Source organism: Podarcis raffonei, chromosome 11, assembly GCF_027172205.1.
Source record: "Podarcis raffonei isolate rPodRaf1 chromosome 11, rPodRaf1.pri, whole genome shotgun sequence".
Taxonomy (NCBI): Eukaryota; Metazoa; Chordata; class Lepidosauria; order Squamata; family Lacertidae; genus Podarcis; species Podarcis raffonei.
The window spans coordinates 24053920-24068504 of NC_070612.1; the positions used below are offsets into that span (position 1 = coordinate 24053920).

Below are 14585 nucleotides of genomic sequence, written 5' to 3' on the forward strand. Positions count from 1 at the left end.
CATGTGACCCCTAAGGGAAAACCCCCGTTTTAAATCATGATTTTTAATTTTTTTAAAATGCAAACCTACACAAAAGAGTTAACATTTCCCAACTAAAAGTTATATAATGTTCTATCAACCACATTGCATTTTGCTCTCTTCTGACAGATTACCTGTGATTTTTCTACTGATGCATTGTGCTTATCACACATAGGGCTGATTTCCATCCCCCTCTCTCGTTCGCGATCTCCCTGCCGAAAGAACTCTTCCATTATTCTATCTGTCCACTGGCGATATAGCTGGAGTGGCTTTGTCGGGTTGCTCAAATCTGCACAGTGTACCATATTTTGCAGAACCTAAAGCAGACAGAAAACACATTTCTCTAGAGAAACCTGTGGAGACAGAGCCCTTTTTCCATTTGCACATTTGACGGGCGTGAAAACAGAATCTCAAAAATACACCGAGTGCAAGGTTTATTCTGAACAGCAAAGGGGTGGTGGGCTGTGTGTTTTTCACACTGACATTAATAGCCTTCCAATTATCTCACATCTGCAGCTTCTGCCTGTTTTAAAAGGCCAAAAATGCTGTAAGTGCAAGACTGATCCGTTTCAAAGGAGAGTGGCCCCTTAGGCAAACTTAATCAAGCTATGAAACTTGGCTGCTTTCAACCATAGGGGAAGATTTCAGCGACTCACAGTGGTCTATGCAAAGCATATTTAGTAGACACAACTGATTTTTATTTTGTTTTCTTGCAGGTAGGAATGACAACCAGTTAAGAAAGCAAGACATGTAAGTCTACTGGAATACACACAATGGGAAGATGAGGTTTATACTGCACACAGCAGCATATCTCTCTTACCTGAATCCTGTCTGAATAGTTATCAAGCAGCAGAACTCCAGAGCTAGTCACTTTCTTAGTTTCAACCATCGTTTTCAGATCAGCCAAAAGATTCATATGCTTAGACATATCTGTTGCAAGCACCTTGGAGGAGAAGAGAAAGCAATGGATTACTAAAATTATCTTCAAATTTATTCTAGGAGGACTCCCCTGCCGAGCGCCTGAGGGCCCTGTCCTGCCACTCACCACCTGACCTAGGCTCCACAAAGGACTGCTGCCAGGCAGAGAGGGCTCTGTTTTTGTTTTTAAATTGCTGTTATTTTTTACCTATGTCACTTTAAACTGTGATATTAATGCTGTATTCTTAGTTTTAGATTTTGATTTATGTGGAAATTGTTCTCCATTTGGTTGTGCATTTTTTTGATGTTGTTTATTGTTTATGACTTTTGTAATTATGTAAATCTTGTCATGTTGTAAGCTGCTTTGAGCATTGTTTTTAACTGTGGAAAAGCAGCATACAAATAAAATGATGATGTGGGCAATTTAATCTGGCATAGTGGCAGCATCTTATACTAAATACCTAGCTAGAATCTATAGCGACACCAATTCGGAGAGGTTTTGTGGGTGCAGAATAAATGTTTTCTGAGTGTTCCCATGAACAGCAAAACCCAGGGAGAACCACTTTGTGTGGAACAGTTCATAATCACTCATAACTCAGCAGCAGGGTATTTTTTTCAAAACAGGTGGGTAAATTCAAAATGATTATGAGTAAGACTAAACAAGCTACTGAGAATCTGTTCTATTAAAAGAAAGTTTAAAATGCTTTAGGAAAAAGCACCTTGTGTGCAATTTTAGGTTTTAAATCCTACCAGAAAAGTACAAGGAAGTACAAAGATAGATAGGTACATTCAAATGGCAACTCACTATGTCAATGACCATCTTCCTCAATGATTGCCTTTGCTTTTTTGTCAAGTTCTGGAAAATGTCGCAATTTTCTTCCTGCAGTAACTTGAAGCCCACAGCTAAATGATGGTTTTCCAGGACTGATGAATCGTTGTACATCAAGGCAAGTTCAGAGTCTGCAAGACAGTCACAAGGTAGAATGTTAAGAAAGCCTATATCCCTTTCCTACCTGTCCACAAGTTTTCTTTCTCACTTCTCACAGTTGTAAGGTATCCAAAAAGAACAATTTATAATTTACATGGCTGGAACATCACATTGCTTCTCTTGAGCAGGCTCAGATACGTCTTGTTCTGCAGAGTTGACAGCTGTTGTGTGTAGAATGCCAAACCAACGAACCCAAACCAGAACTTGGCTCAGAAGGCTGCAGGTAACAATATTTGACAACAGACCTTTCTTCAGCTACAACTGGCTCCACTGTTCTGGAGACCACTAAATGCTTGCAATATGCAGAGGATGTGTTTGCTGCAAGATTTGATCATGATCATTGATTTCCTCCTGCTCTTGGAATTTTGAAAAACACCTTTCTTCTGAAGGCTTTGCAAAATTTCAGAAGAAGAAACAATAACAATCATGATCAAATCCTGCAGCAAAGGCTTAAAAGGTAAAGGTACCCCTGCCCGTACGGGCCAGTCTTGACAGACTCTGGGGTTGTGCGCCCATCTCACTCAAGAGGCCGGGGGCCAGCACTGTCCGGAGACACTTCCGGGTCACGTGGCCAGCGTGACAAAGCTGCATCTGGCTAGCCAGCGCAGCACACGGAACGCCGTTTACCTTCCCGCTGGTAAGCGGTCCCTATTTATCTACTTGCACCCGGGGGTGCTTTCGAACTGCTAGGTTGGCAGGCGCTGGGACCGAGCAGCGGGAGCGCACCCCGCCGCGGGGATTCGAACCGCCGACCTTTCAATCGGCAAGCCCTAGGCGCTGAGGCTTTTACCCACAGCGCCACCCGCGTCCCTGCAGCAAAGGCTTACTCTGCATTAATAAGCACTCAGTGAATATCAATATGAATTTTGGCCCCAAAACTCTCCTTTGCGTGTATTATCAGGTCACATTGGGCATAGAGTCCTCCTCCTGCCCCTTCTTGTCGCTGAATATTTGAGGCATGTAGACTTTATGTCTTACACCTTTAGAATGGTTTCAGGATTTAAACTACAGTAATTACCTCCATGTAAGCAGTTTCTCACTTTCACTGCCTTTTTGTCCCTTTCCCCCCCATGAAGAGCCTATTCTTGTACCAAGTGTGCATATATATCCTTTCCTTGCATTGGTTTGAAATTCCTGGCTTCCTCCTGCTCACTGCTACCAAAAACTGCAGAGAGACGTCCTATGCTCTCCAAATGCAAAGCTCTATCTCGGTCTGTACATGACGACGAAATCAAGTGAAGTACACGCACAAACATCTTGGAACATTTGTGGTGAGAAAAACAAAAACCAGTCAACTTGCATTTATTTACAAATCCCCTAACGAGGCACTCAGTTATAGATGTGTTTCGTTCCCTCTATTCAGCCTAGATTCTTCTAGATACAAGACCCGTGAAACACACTGCTTGTCATTGGTTGACATTAATTTCTGCTTATTACAGTTTCCATATCCTAAAGCTAGCTGAGCATCAGTCTGTTCTACTGACTGTCGCTTTGTTTAGGGTTCTGTGGTTTGTTTTTTTGTAAAGTTTGGCTGAAAAATCCCTGCAGCTCAACAGGACCGCACGCTGAAGCTCTTGAGCTCCAATTTATTTTCCTGCAGTCTGGCTCTCCTGTACCAAACACGTGAGCCAATCTTCCCTCTCACTCTTTTTCTCCCAGAGGCATAACTTGACAGAAAGTGGGGAGGAAGACCTTGTTTTGCCAATGAATTCTCCATTTATCTCATAGTCACATGTGAAAGGTTTAAGAATCAAAACCAAAAAGAGTTGCACTTTGTAGAACAGTAACCTCCCACAGTGAATGACTAATTCATAAAATCCTCAAGCTTTTAGTGCTCTGCATTTAAAAAAAATGTATTTTAAATGAGGGAAGTTTTTTGGAGTCTAATAATTATCCAGTTGTCGTGATGTGGCAAGATGCCTGTAATTCTCAGGAACAGTACGCAAAACAATTTTTGAACACATTAGCATTTTATGAGTGGCATGCACTGCTTTATGACCAAGATCTCTCTGCGTGGCAGGGAATAGCTTACTTGTATATTAGTGGAAAACCATGTTTCTAAAAATTGCAACTCTCTGAACTCATAATATATAATCCAGTGTCTCTCACCTACCCACCCTTAAACGTAATACACTTTATGCACCATCTGTTTTAGTGGCCCAGTAGGAAGTCCATGGCAATGCTTGGGTGAAAAAGTATACTGGGGTGACTTAATAAAAGTCTGGCCATTGATTCCCCTCACTCAGTGTTGTCTATGCTGCCAGCTGGGATAGCTCACTTGGAAGAGTATGAGACTCTTAATCTCAGATTCCTGCATTGCAGGAGTTGGTCTCTTCCAACTCTAATTCTATGACTGGCAGTGGCTCTCCAGATTGTGGACAGGATCTCTCACAGCCCTACCTGGAGATGGGGGGACTGAACCGTGGACCTTCCACCCGCAAGGCTTGTGCTCTGCAACTGAGCAAGGACCCTTCCCCAAGCAGTGATCAGTGGGTTGGAGCAAAAAATTATTAGGTTCCTATTATTGAATGAGAGCCAGAGCATTCCCATCCCCACACCAACCAACTTAGCAACATCTGCCCTACAGATTTATAGCATTGTTAGTGAAGTTGGATCAGGCCTTCATTGAAAGCTGTAAGACCATAAGTCCAGAATCTGAAATTAACAAACTGCACCACTGTGGAGGAAGAGTTAAGGGAGCCAACGTTCCGTCCATCACCCACCTTAGACTGCTGCCTCTGTGGCTTTTAGTAAGCACAGCAGGAGCAAAAAAACAAGGAAATTTTTAGTGTGTTGTTTGTATTGTGTTTTTGCTTTTTTTTTTATTGGGAGCTGCCCAGAGTGGCTGGGAGAACTCAGTCAGATGGGTGGCATAAAATTAATAGATTACAGTGGTAGCTCGGGTTACATACGCTTCAGGTTACAGACTCCGCTAACCCAGAAATAGTACCTCGGGTTAAGAACTTTGCTTCAGGATGAGAACAGAAATTGTGCAGCAGCAGCGCAGGAGGCCCCATTAGCTAAAGTGGTGCTTCAGGTTAAGAACAGTTTCAGGTTAAGAACAGACCTTCAGAACGAATTAAGTTCTTAACCCGAGGTACCACTGTATTATTAATCAACAGAAACAAGAAACAATATGCAATTGATAGTTTGGTAGGGGTCAGTGTGTTATTCGTTTCTGGAGAGGGTTTCATCATGTATTTTGTCCGTTTACATTGCATTTTTATGTTGTGAAGCACCCCGTGATCTGCGGTATACAAATTTAATAAATAAGAACTAGGTCACATACATTAATGCTGCAAAAACACAATACACCTACTTCCACATAAACAAGCAGGCATAAGTTGGTGCATGGTGCTCTTAAATACCTGTGGCACTCCTGATCCTGGACAAAATGAGCCACTCTGGCTTGTTATTTTGTACAAACAAAGGCTCTGGGTATGTTTCCTTCAAACAAACCACAAGTGGTAACTGAGGCTTGTTCTTGGCTTACCACTTGTGGTTGGTTTGGGGAAAACCACAAGCCTGGGTTTGGAGGACACAAGAAGCCAAACTATGGTTTGTTTTGCTTGAGGTGGCACGGCCACAGGAGGGGCACCCCCAGGACCTTTCCAGCAGTGGTTCTCAGAGTGCTGTTCATTACCTAAAGCCACAGTTTTTAAAAAAATAAATAAATAAAATCCTACGGCTTTAATGTAATGCATGAACTGAGCAAGTTTTACCAGCAATAGACCACACTTACTTGTGTTGATAAGAAACTGGTTTGAAACCCCAGGATGATCTACATCATGTATTGCACTGGCAAAAATAGCAGCCAGAATCTCCAGGTCCGTGAACACCGCCTGAGGGGGAAGGAAAAACAGAGTAAATGGAGAGAAACACTTTTTGATAAAAGACATGTGGCTGGCGAATTTGTGTATGCACACACACACGGTGCTGTTGGGATCCCTGCTGGTGGCAGCAGCCAGCAAGTCATAAAAGCTAGCAGAATATAGACATCAACTTGCACAACGGGACTTGCATTTTCTCTTCCCTGCTCTGTAACCTCCCACGTGCCCTGCCCCCCAAATCTGCTGCAGAAAGTTTGGGGCAGATTTGGGAGGCTGTAGGTGGGAGAGGGGTGACAAAGGAAGAGAAGGCCCCATTGCAAGTTGACGGCTGCTCATGCAACGCTGGATTCACCCGTCAGAAAATAAACCAAGGCTGAACTGAAAAGCTGCCGCGGAAATACAATTGGGACATTTCACAGCTTCTGTAAAACATGCCTTTTACGCTTCAGTTCAGAGAAAAGCAAACAAAACAGGAACAAAGTCTGTGTCTCTCAAGCTGCCTAGAGAACTTTGTTATGAGGTAGCATACAAATGGTGGATGCAGATAAATAACAGAAGTATTTTTTGCTCCACTGAACTGACTAGAGTATCTTGCAAACCGATGCTGCAGGATTTCTGCAAAAAAGCAAGGGGAAGATTTTGATGTCTGTGGATTCCGTGACACAAAGCTTCTGTTTCTGTGAACTTACCTCCAGAGCTGGGGTGGACAACAGCACATGCGTAGACTGTACAACATCTGCAGCATGTATGTTGTTGTGATATGCCACATCTGCATGGTAATGGTCCTCCAGTGTCATCAAGTAAGTTATTAACATGTCTGGTTGAATTTTAAATGTTTTTAATAATTCCCGCTCCTGGAATGAAAGAAAGAAAAGATGGCTGCCTTTACAATACATGCAAAGGATGAAAATGGAAAATGGAAAAGTCTCCTTTTGTTACACATACCTGGAAAATAGTGTACATGATGACAGTCAAAGGTCGGTTCGCAGATAATTCAGCTATTTTAAACACCTGGAGGCCCCATTTGTTTACATCTTCTAGTTCCTAAAATGAAACCAAGCAGGAAACAGAATCTAATACCGGATTTTTCAATGAGGTTTATGCAAAACCGCAACATTGGATTGCTGTTACCAATCCCAGTCATTCTCAGTGTGTCAGCTACCAGTTTTCTAGACTTAAAACAGGGAGGGAGTATCTTGTTTCAGAGAGAGAAATTGAATCAAATTGTTTCACTAGTACACTGATACCCAGTAATAAGAGGGATCAGTGGGAAAGCCTTCAGAAATGCTATACTCTTATTGCTATTGCTATTCTCAGTGCTTTTGGATGTTCTGAGCACCATAATGGTCAAAGTGGGGAGAGCTTAGGAACGCCCAAGACTGTTGATCCATCTAGCTCAGTACTGTCAACACTGACTGGCAGCAGCTCTCCAGGGTTTCAGCATCCCATCCCTACCTGGAGGTGATGAGGAATGAACCTGGAGCCATCTGCATGTTACATCCCTTGCTTGAGGCTCTCTTGGTATAAGCATACCAACCAATTTTCTGTTGAAATGCTATAGATGCAGAAGTCTACCATAAATACTGCAGGTCTCATTTTTCCATTCCTTTTGTAATTTTACTTGTCCACTAATGTAGTTCCAATGACAACTCTCCTCAATGCAAATTGCCATGTCTAGAGTGGACATGCAGTGAAGTGTAAATAAATACTAATGTGGGCAAACTTGTGGATGTGATTTACTGGCCTGTCACATTGCTCCACCGAAAGTGAGGAAACCAGCTAGAGAGCAGCATTGCTCTTACCTTGGCCAGAATATCTTCTTGGTCAGTTTTGACTCCAAATTTTGGGATGCTCGAATTGGTTAGGCTGGAGCTGTGCATCAGTTTCTTCACTCCACTGATCTGAGACATCGGCAGTTTCTTCTTCTCTTTCTCTTTCTGTGTAGGAGATGGGATTTCCACTTCATGCTGTTTGTCTATGAAAGGAGGGAGGGCAAAAGAAAATTGTTAATCTGTATGTATATTAGAACTGTCTTGTAAAAGTTCAGCTCTGAACCAAAGTCAGCCTTTCACAAAACATCCCTACAGTAGATTTATGACTCATAGATATTAAAAAAAACCAGGAACAGCGAAATCAGCCAGTACAGTTGACTTCATAAAAGATGGCTTCAAATCCAAGATTAGCAATGGATTTACTATGGCTTTAAACAGATCACTTATTCTCATCAGTCTAATTTTACAACAGCCTTGTAAATAAACTTGCAAAAGTTACTAGCGTGCTTACCACCATGCCAAAAATACTAGCCTGGTAGGGACTGGCACAGAAGAGAGGAATAATTCTATTCTCTCCTAGCAGCTCACTTGGTTTATATGCTGAGCACATGGGAAGGATAGAATGCGCCATCTTTCTTCCATCACTCACTCGCATGAAATTCCATGTACCTGACCACATGCAATTTGTTTTTGCCTAATAGCTAAGTGCTTAAATGCAAGGCTGTGTTGCCATCTGTACAACAGGAGGAAAAGCAATGGCCACTCAAGAGTTGTGAGAAAAGCAATACTGATAAAAAAGTATTCTGCGTTGGATACAACTACCCAGTTCTATTAGTGGAAGCCAGTGCAAGCACTCCAGCTAGCACAACCGGGCTCACAACAGCATTGTAATTAATCTGTTTCAGTGAAATTATCACCTTTGTTTTGAGATTCTCTTCACTGATCTCATCTTTCCCCAAAATAAAAACAAGAAATGAAAACGTTGGGGTCAAGAGCATTAAAGATGCGTATGCATACTGTTTGGTCCACCTAACAACCAACATTAATGCAAAGGGATGCAATATGACCACGGCTACATTTGTGTTTTATTTAGCATGCTTGTTTTCTCTTATCTCTGTCGCTCTCTTTTTCTGTAACCTTTCCGAGCAGACTAGCACTTACTGGAACAGCAGAGAATCTCTGCAAAGAAGTGAAAATGTCACCAACTTTTAGCCGTGGGCATCCATTCCTTCCCCTGTACTGCTCCTCTCTTGATCACCAATTAAATAAAACACAGAGGAAAGGAAGAGCACTTGACTGGCACAAACCAACAGTAGCTGAAGAGCAGTGACTCGTGTGCCTGCCTTGATGTTTATGGCTTCAGTCATATGCACAAAGTTTAGGACCATCATGAGAGAGGATCGTAAAGCGAACTGTCAGATGAACTCAAGTGAAAGGAAGTGTCTGTCCGGAAGATTTTAGATGGGGCATGGAATTCCATGGGTTTTCCTAAGGTTTTGTTCAAAGTGAGCAAGCAGCTAACACTATCTGTGCTGGGCTCTGTTCTGCAGCCTGGAAAATATTTCTCCCTTCCCCTCCCTGCATTCCGTAAACACAAAATTCTTCTTTTAAGAAAGGATTGCAAAAGAGTTTAAGGGCTCCTATCATACCCCTTTCCCCAAAGGAAGCAAAGCTCATTGCACTGAAAATTAGGAAATGAATGCAATGTGACCCAGAACCGTAAAGAGAGAGAGTCACAGCTTTAAGGATAATGCTGCACAAGTCTTTAAGGCTGGGATACAGAATGTGCAGCTCTCAGATATGGTTGTTTTCCAGCTCCCATCAGCTCCAGCTAGCAGAGCCAATCGTCAGCAATGATGAGAGGAGATGCTCAAGAACATATGGAACAGGCTTCCAACCCCAGCTATAAAGGCTCATTAAAAGCTGAAGAAATGAGAAATGTTCATCAGGCTCCAAAAGTCAGATACAAACTATTGGTCGGTGGGGAGGGAGAGATACCATGGTATTGTCCGCTGCATGATTGTGACACCTTAAGAGTGCATGCAACCAATTGATTGTTCAACCCTCTCCCTGCAATCTGATTGATGGCCCCATATGCATACAACAGGCCAGGAGAAAAGGCTACAATGGGAACACTTTGAAATAAGTGACTGCCCCCCACTTGGGATTCTGAAATGATATAGGCACGAGATCCTTTGGATTAGATCCAAAACTTCAGTCCTGCTATTTAAACAAGCTGGTCTAACAATGGATCTGTGTTGCTTAACGTAACACAGGATTGAGTCCTGCTTACAGGATAGTTCAATTTATAGGTCTGTGGTGGACACATTTCCTTAGGGTATGCATCTCCCTCGCTGCCACAGAAACACAAGCAGACAGTGAAGTCTTGGGTTCTTCAGTGAGTCATAGCGAGAAAATCCTCCTATGTAGGTCATCTCTGCCGGCAATCTTATTCCAGCTTTCCCCCCCAGAGTTTCTGAAACTAAACTTATCCCTTCCTTCTCCAGGGCGTCAGTTTGCATTTCTTAGTACAGAAAGTATTGATGTGATGTGTGATCTTTCCTATTCTAATTAATTCAAGAGGGTTCTGGGATCTTCTCTGTGTGAAACAAGCAGAAAGTTCATGGTGTTTGGGTTATTCCTTCAGAGAAGTTGAGTACAGCTGATTTAAACTGGTTCTGTTTTCTCCTTTAGTCAAGGTCAGTCTTTCTCAACCTGTGGGTTCCCAGATGTTGTTGAACTACAACTCCCATCACCCCTAGCTAGAAAGGCCAGAGCTCAGGGATGACGGGAGTTGTAGTCCAACAACATCTGGGGACCCACAGGTTGAGAATCACTGGTCAAGGTCATGCTGACTATAAAAGTAAGGCCAGAAGGAGCCTGGGTTTCCCTTTCCCTTTCTATCTCTTTTCCTTCTGGTGTGGTGTTCTGTATATAGAGTTAAGGTTTAGTTTTACTGTAAGTTTAAGTTAAGTCTGCTGCAACTGGGTTTCTTATGGACAGTGCCAATCCTGAATATATTGGATTTGTGACCATTATGCTCATTTGCCTTCAGTAGCAGTAAAGCTCTGCTGGATGAAATATTAATTGCCTCTGGTCCATTTTTTGGGGGAATCCTGCAATACGTTTAAGTTTTACTCTGCTAACTATACATTGGATCAATATTCAGTAGAATTTCATGACACAGGGTTCCTTAAATTCAGTTTTAGAGATCATCTGCGTTTTTCAAAGGCATAGAGCCGAGTTTTGTTTTATAAAGGATTTGTTTCAGGTGTATCTAGACTAAATAGGAAAAGGTATTTAGTTTTTAAGCCACAGCGAACTGAACCAAGTTCTGGTCTAGCAAATTCGGACGCAAAATGGTCTCCCTCTTCACGTTTCCCTAATAATCAACATAATTTTAAGTTGGCCAGCTGTGTCAGGCAATGGTTTATATAAGCTGCAGGAAAGCACACCAGGCTGCCCATTAAGTTGAGTGCAAGCCCTTATCTCTGGAGCACAAGTGGCAGCTGACCTCTTGCGCCAGTGCTCTGCTCAGTCCCACCAATGGCCAGCTGTTTGTGATGCCACAAAAGTGAGTGATGTAGGAAGAGCAGGGCACTGTGCAGGCTTAATGGTCCTCAATAAGGTCCTGGAGCAACAATGCCTTCTTCTTTTGTTGGCATGAGTGTGAACTAGCATGACACAAGCATGATCACATGTACCATGTGGGTGGATAGCTGTGTCCCATTTGCCAAGTGTGGAATGGCGATATTGGCTGCAGTGGTATTATTGCACATTAATATCTGTTTATGGGAAATTAAATAAAGAAGAATTAATAACAAGCAATGCGTTGTACCTACAGATGCATCCAACAAGATTGCGTTGTACCTACAGATTGCATCCATTCGTGCAAGACAGGGCACCTGGTTTATGTATCTCTCCTCTACATAGAATAATCTCCTTGTGTTCCCCCAAGTTGCTTCTCAGGGCTGGGAAATTCTATGGAACAGTATGAGATATAATGCAGAGGGCTGCAGTAGAGTGGGGAGATTTGTTCTGCTTTGCAGGACTGTAAGCAATTTTGCTCGTTCAAAGCAACCACTGGACACAACCCAAAGACTGAAGTGGGTATATCAATTTATACTTCTTTACCAAACCACAGAATGCAAGTAATACTTTAGAGAAAAACCATGACTGTGCCAAAAGATTTAGGCCGAAATCCCAAGAAACAAGACTGTTGGGGGGGGGGCAGAATTGTGCATACAGAGTTTTGCTCGATGCTGCAACTTCCCTCTGCTAAAATGGTAAGCCATTTAAAAAACTGAACAGCAGTATGTCTTTCCAGCAGTGGGAACTGCAGCAGTATCAACATCAGCTGGAGGTATAAAGCACTATCAGAATTGGTCAGTTGGACCATGCTTACTCAGAAGTAAGTCCTACTTACTGTTCAATGGGATTTACACCATGGTAAGAGAGTTTAGGCTTGCAGCTGCCGTGTTTAATTTGTCTTTAGATAGATAGGGAGTATTTAGCAAATGGGACTATATTAAACATGTAGCACCCGCAAGAAAATGTTGCAGGGTTCCCCTCCAGGATGTTCCATTCCATTTCCACCTTACTCTCAAAACAGCCAGTCAGGATTCAGTGGCCAATGAGTACACTCAGTCCTCACTGGGGCTTTGTGGGAAGGGGATAGAGACATCTAAATATTTCTGTACTTCTGCAAACCTTGGGGTACCCAAGATTGCTGTTGTGTGTGAGAGTGCCATGATAAGCAATCATGCTTTTGAACACAGATTGTCAAATAATACGTCACAATACTCTATTTTAGCGTGAAAGGGAACAGTATTTGAGAACTCTGTCCAATTGAACTTTCTGAACACAACAGGGACATATTCAATGTAAAGGAAAGAGTATGTGGGAAAATAAAACAGGGCACACTGCATTTTATTTAACCAATAGTGATTTATATGCATATGTTTGAAAAATACTGCAGTTAAACCAACAGCACAGGATATGAATTTTCATAAACTTTCCATCTGGATGTTACTGGTGGAGAGGAAGGAAAAGCACAAAGAACAGCACAAAGAGTACTAGTGTCCATAATCGTAAGCTTACCTAAAAAGGTGTTGGATATATATTCAGAGACCTGATTGCCCGATCGGCTCATTTCAGATAAGTGGGTTAGCTCCCGGTTGAGCATTCTTTTAAACTGCAAAGAAAAGCAAAAACAGGACACGTCAATAGGCAAGAATTGAAGTCCTTGCAATGAGAAAATTCAGTCTTCTTTTAATATTAGGCATATTCAAACATTTAATTCAGCAAACCAGCTCACTTCAATGGGCATAATGCAGAGTCAAATGGTATTTCCAGGAGAAATACATTATTCTACTTAATGTTATATAAACAGATGCTGAAAACAAACTGTGGGAACGATGGCAGACAGATCAATAACACTGCAAATGTACTAGATTTTAATTTTGGGGGGAGGGGGATTGCTGCCATTCAAAAGTTTATACACACCCACACCCACTTTTGTCCTACAGAAGAAAGAAAACAATATTCTTGGCTTCTCATATTCCTAGGCCATATTTTTGTATTTTGATATGAAGTGCACTTTTCAAAAAGCCATCACATAAATTGAAAAATGTCAACCCTGCACGATTTCAAGTATCCTTGTTGGAAAGAGTATAAAAAAGATCAAAAGCTCTCATCTGCTCACTAAAAATACGTATGTGTATCTAAAGCTAAGCATCCAGGCCCCGCCCATGCTATGGAAACTGGAGCACTCTTCATTTTTTGTTTGTGGATATAGCTTTCTCACAAAGAACAGAGCATCGCTGGCATTTTAAAAACAAGATCATGAAACTGGAGATACAACAGCCCACTCCAAGCATCAACTGACAAAGCCCTCCAGCTTATATTCCTGTGATGTTCTGCCTACTAAGCTCATATACAATATTTAATTATTATTATCCTGAGCCGCAAAACTTTATTTCGTGCTTTGGTAACGGGTTTGCAATCACATGTTTGTGTAATTTTGAAGACTACAGTATTTGGGAGCTAGGTTGATACAGCAGCTTGTGCTGCAACAGCTACCCTTACTGCAAGGGAGAAAATCCATTTCTGCAACCCCCTAGCTCAGCTTTCCACAGGCTGAAGTTCTCCAGCAGCACAGTGCACTGGAATAAAGCGTTCCAAGCCTCCAGAATCTTAATATAGGCACAAGGGTCCAGGGAGAGCTGGCATGATTCATGCTTCAAGGAAGTTCCCTTCGGCAGTCCCTTCTGACTTGAAATGGCATTAATGTTAGCTGCTGGTTAGATGATGTGGAGAGGGCAGAATGAGGCCAACTCCTAGCTACTTAAACAAGGGCACAGGAATCCGTGGGTCCAATCCTATGATCTGGGGGGCATGAACAGAAGAAGAGAGAAAGACTAGGGCAGGGGATGGGGAGAAAAATTCCATACTGTGGTTTCTAGGTGGACAAACATGTTTGCTAGGCCGTTAGGGAAATGGACGCTGGCTTGGATAGCTCAGCTGGTAGAGAATGAATGAGACTCTTAATCTCAGGGGTTGTGGGTTTGAGCCTGGCAAACTATTCCTGCATTGCAGGGGGTTAGACTACATAATCCTTGTGGTCCCAACTCTACGATTCTATGAATTAATAAATCACCAAACATTTCCATAGGCAGCAAAGACAGCCATCACACTTAATAGAAATGGGCCATTTGTGCTTTTCCATTTCCACCTGGCAGCGAGGGGCTGCTCCCCCATGTGACATAAAACAGGATGTGCACCTTTCCCCTGTTCCTAGGGGTGTTTTCACACATGAGGCTTGGAAACAGCTCATCAGGTTATGAATGGAAAACCTGCACTGGCCAAAATGCACATTTGCACTGCAAATGCCCCTCCCTCCAACGCTGTCTCCAAAGAACATGGAGCATGTTTTCCTCAAACTCCTTGTCTACCACTTCTCTCTGATATCCATTTTACCATACAAACTGCATAACTTGAAAACAAAACAAAACAAAAATTATGTGGGGGAAATGAGAGAAAATGGGGCAGGGTACATGC

The 14585-nt window shown here is 42.4% G+C and overlaps 1 protein-coding gene across 11 annotated transcripts in view; it reads right to left on the reverse strand.

Annotated features, from left to right (window-relative positions):
• The window catches only part of PDE4D (phosphodiesterase 4D), a 634082-nt gene that overhangs the window by 3039 nt on the left and 616458 nt on the right, over nt 1-14585 (reverse strand). For all 11 annotated transcript variants that reach the window (XM_053408756.1, XM_053408755.1, XM_053408759.1 and 8 more), the window contains 8 exons: nt 12627-12720; nt 7557-7729; nt 6700-6798; nt 6444-6608; nt 5667-5766; nt 1742-1896; nt 839-961; nt 153-335 (listed from right to left, as the gene is read on the reverse strand). In XM_053408756.1, the coding sequence (XP_053264731.1) occupies nt 153-335; nt 839-961; nt 1742-1896; nt 5667-5766; nt 6444-6608; nt 6700-6798; nt 7557-7729; nt 12627-12720 (1092 nt within the window). The remainder of the gene's footprint in view (nt 1-152; nt 336-838; nt 962-1741; nt 1897-5666; nt 5767-6443; nt 6609-6699; nt 6799-7556; nt 7730-12626; nt 12721-14585) is intronic.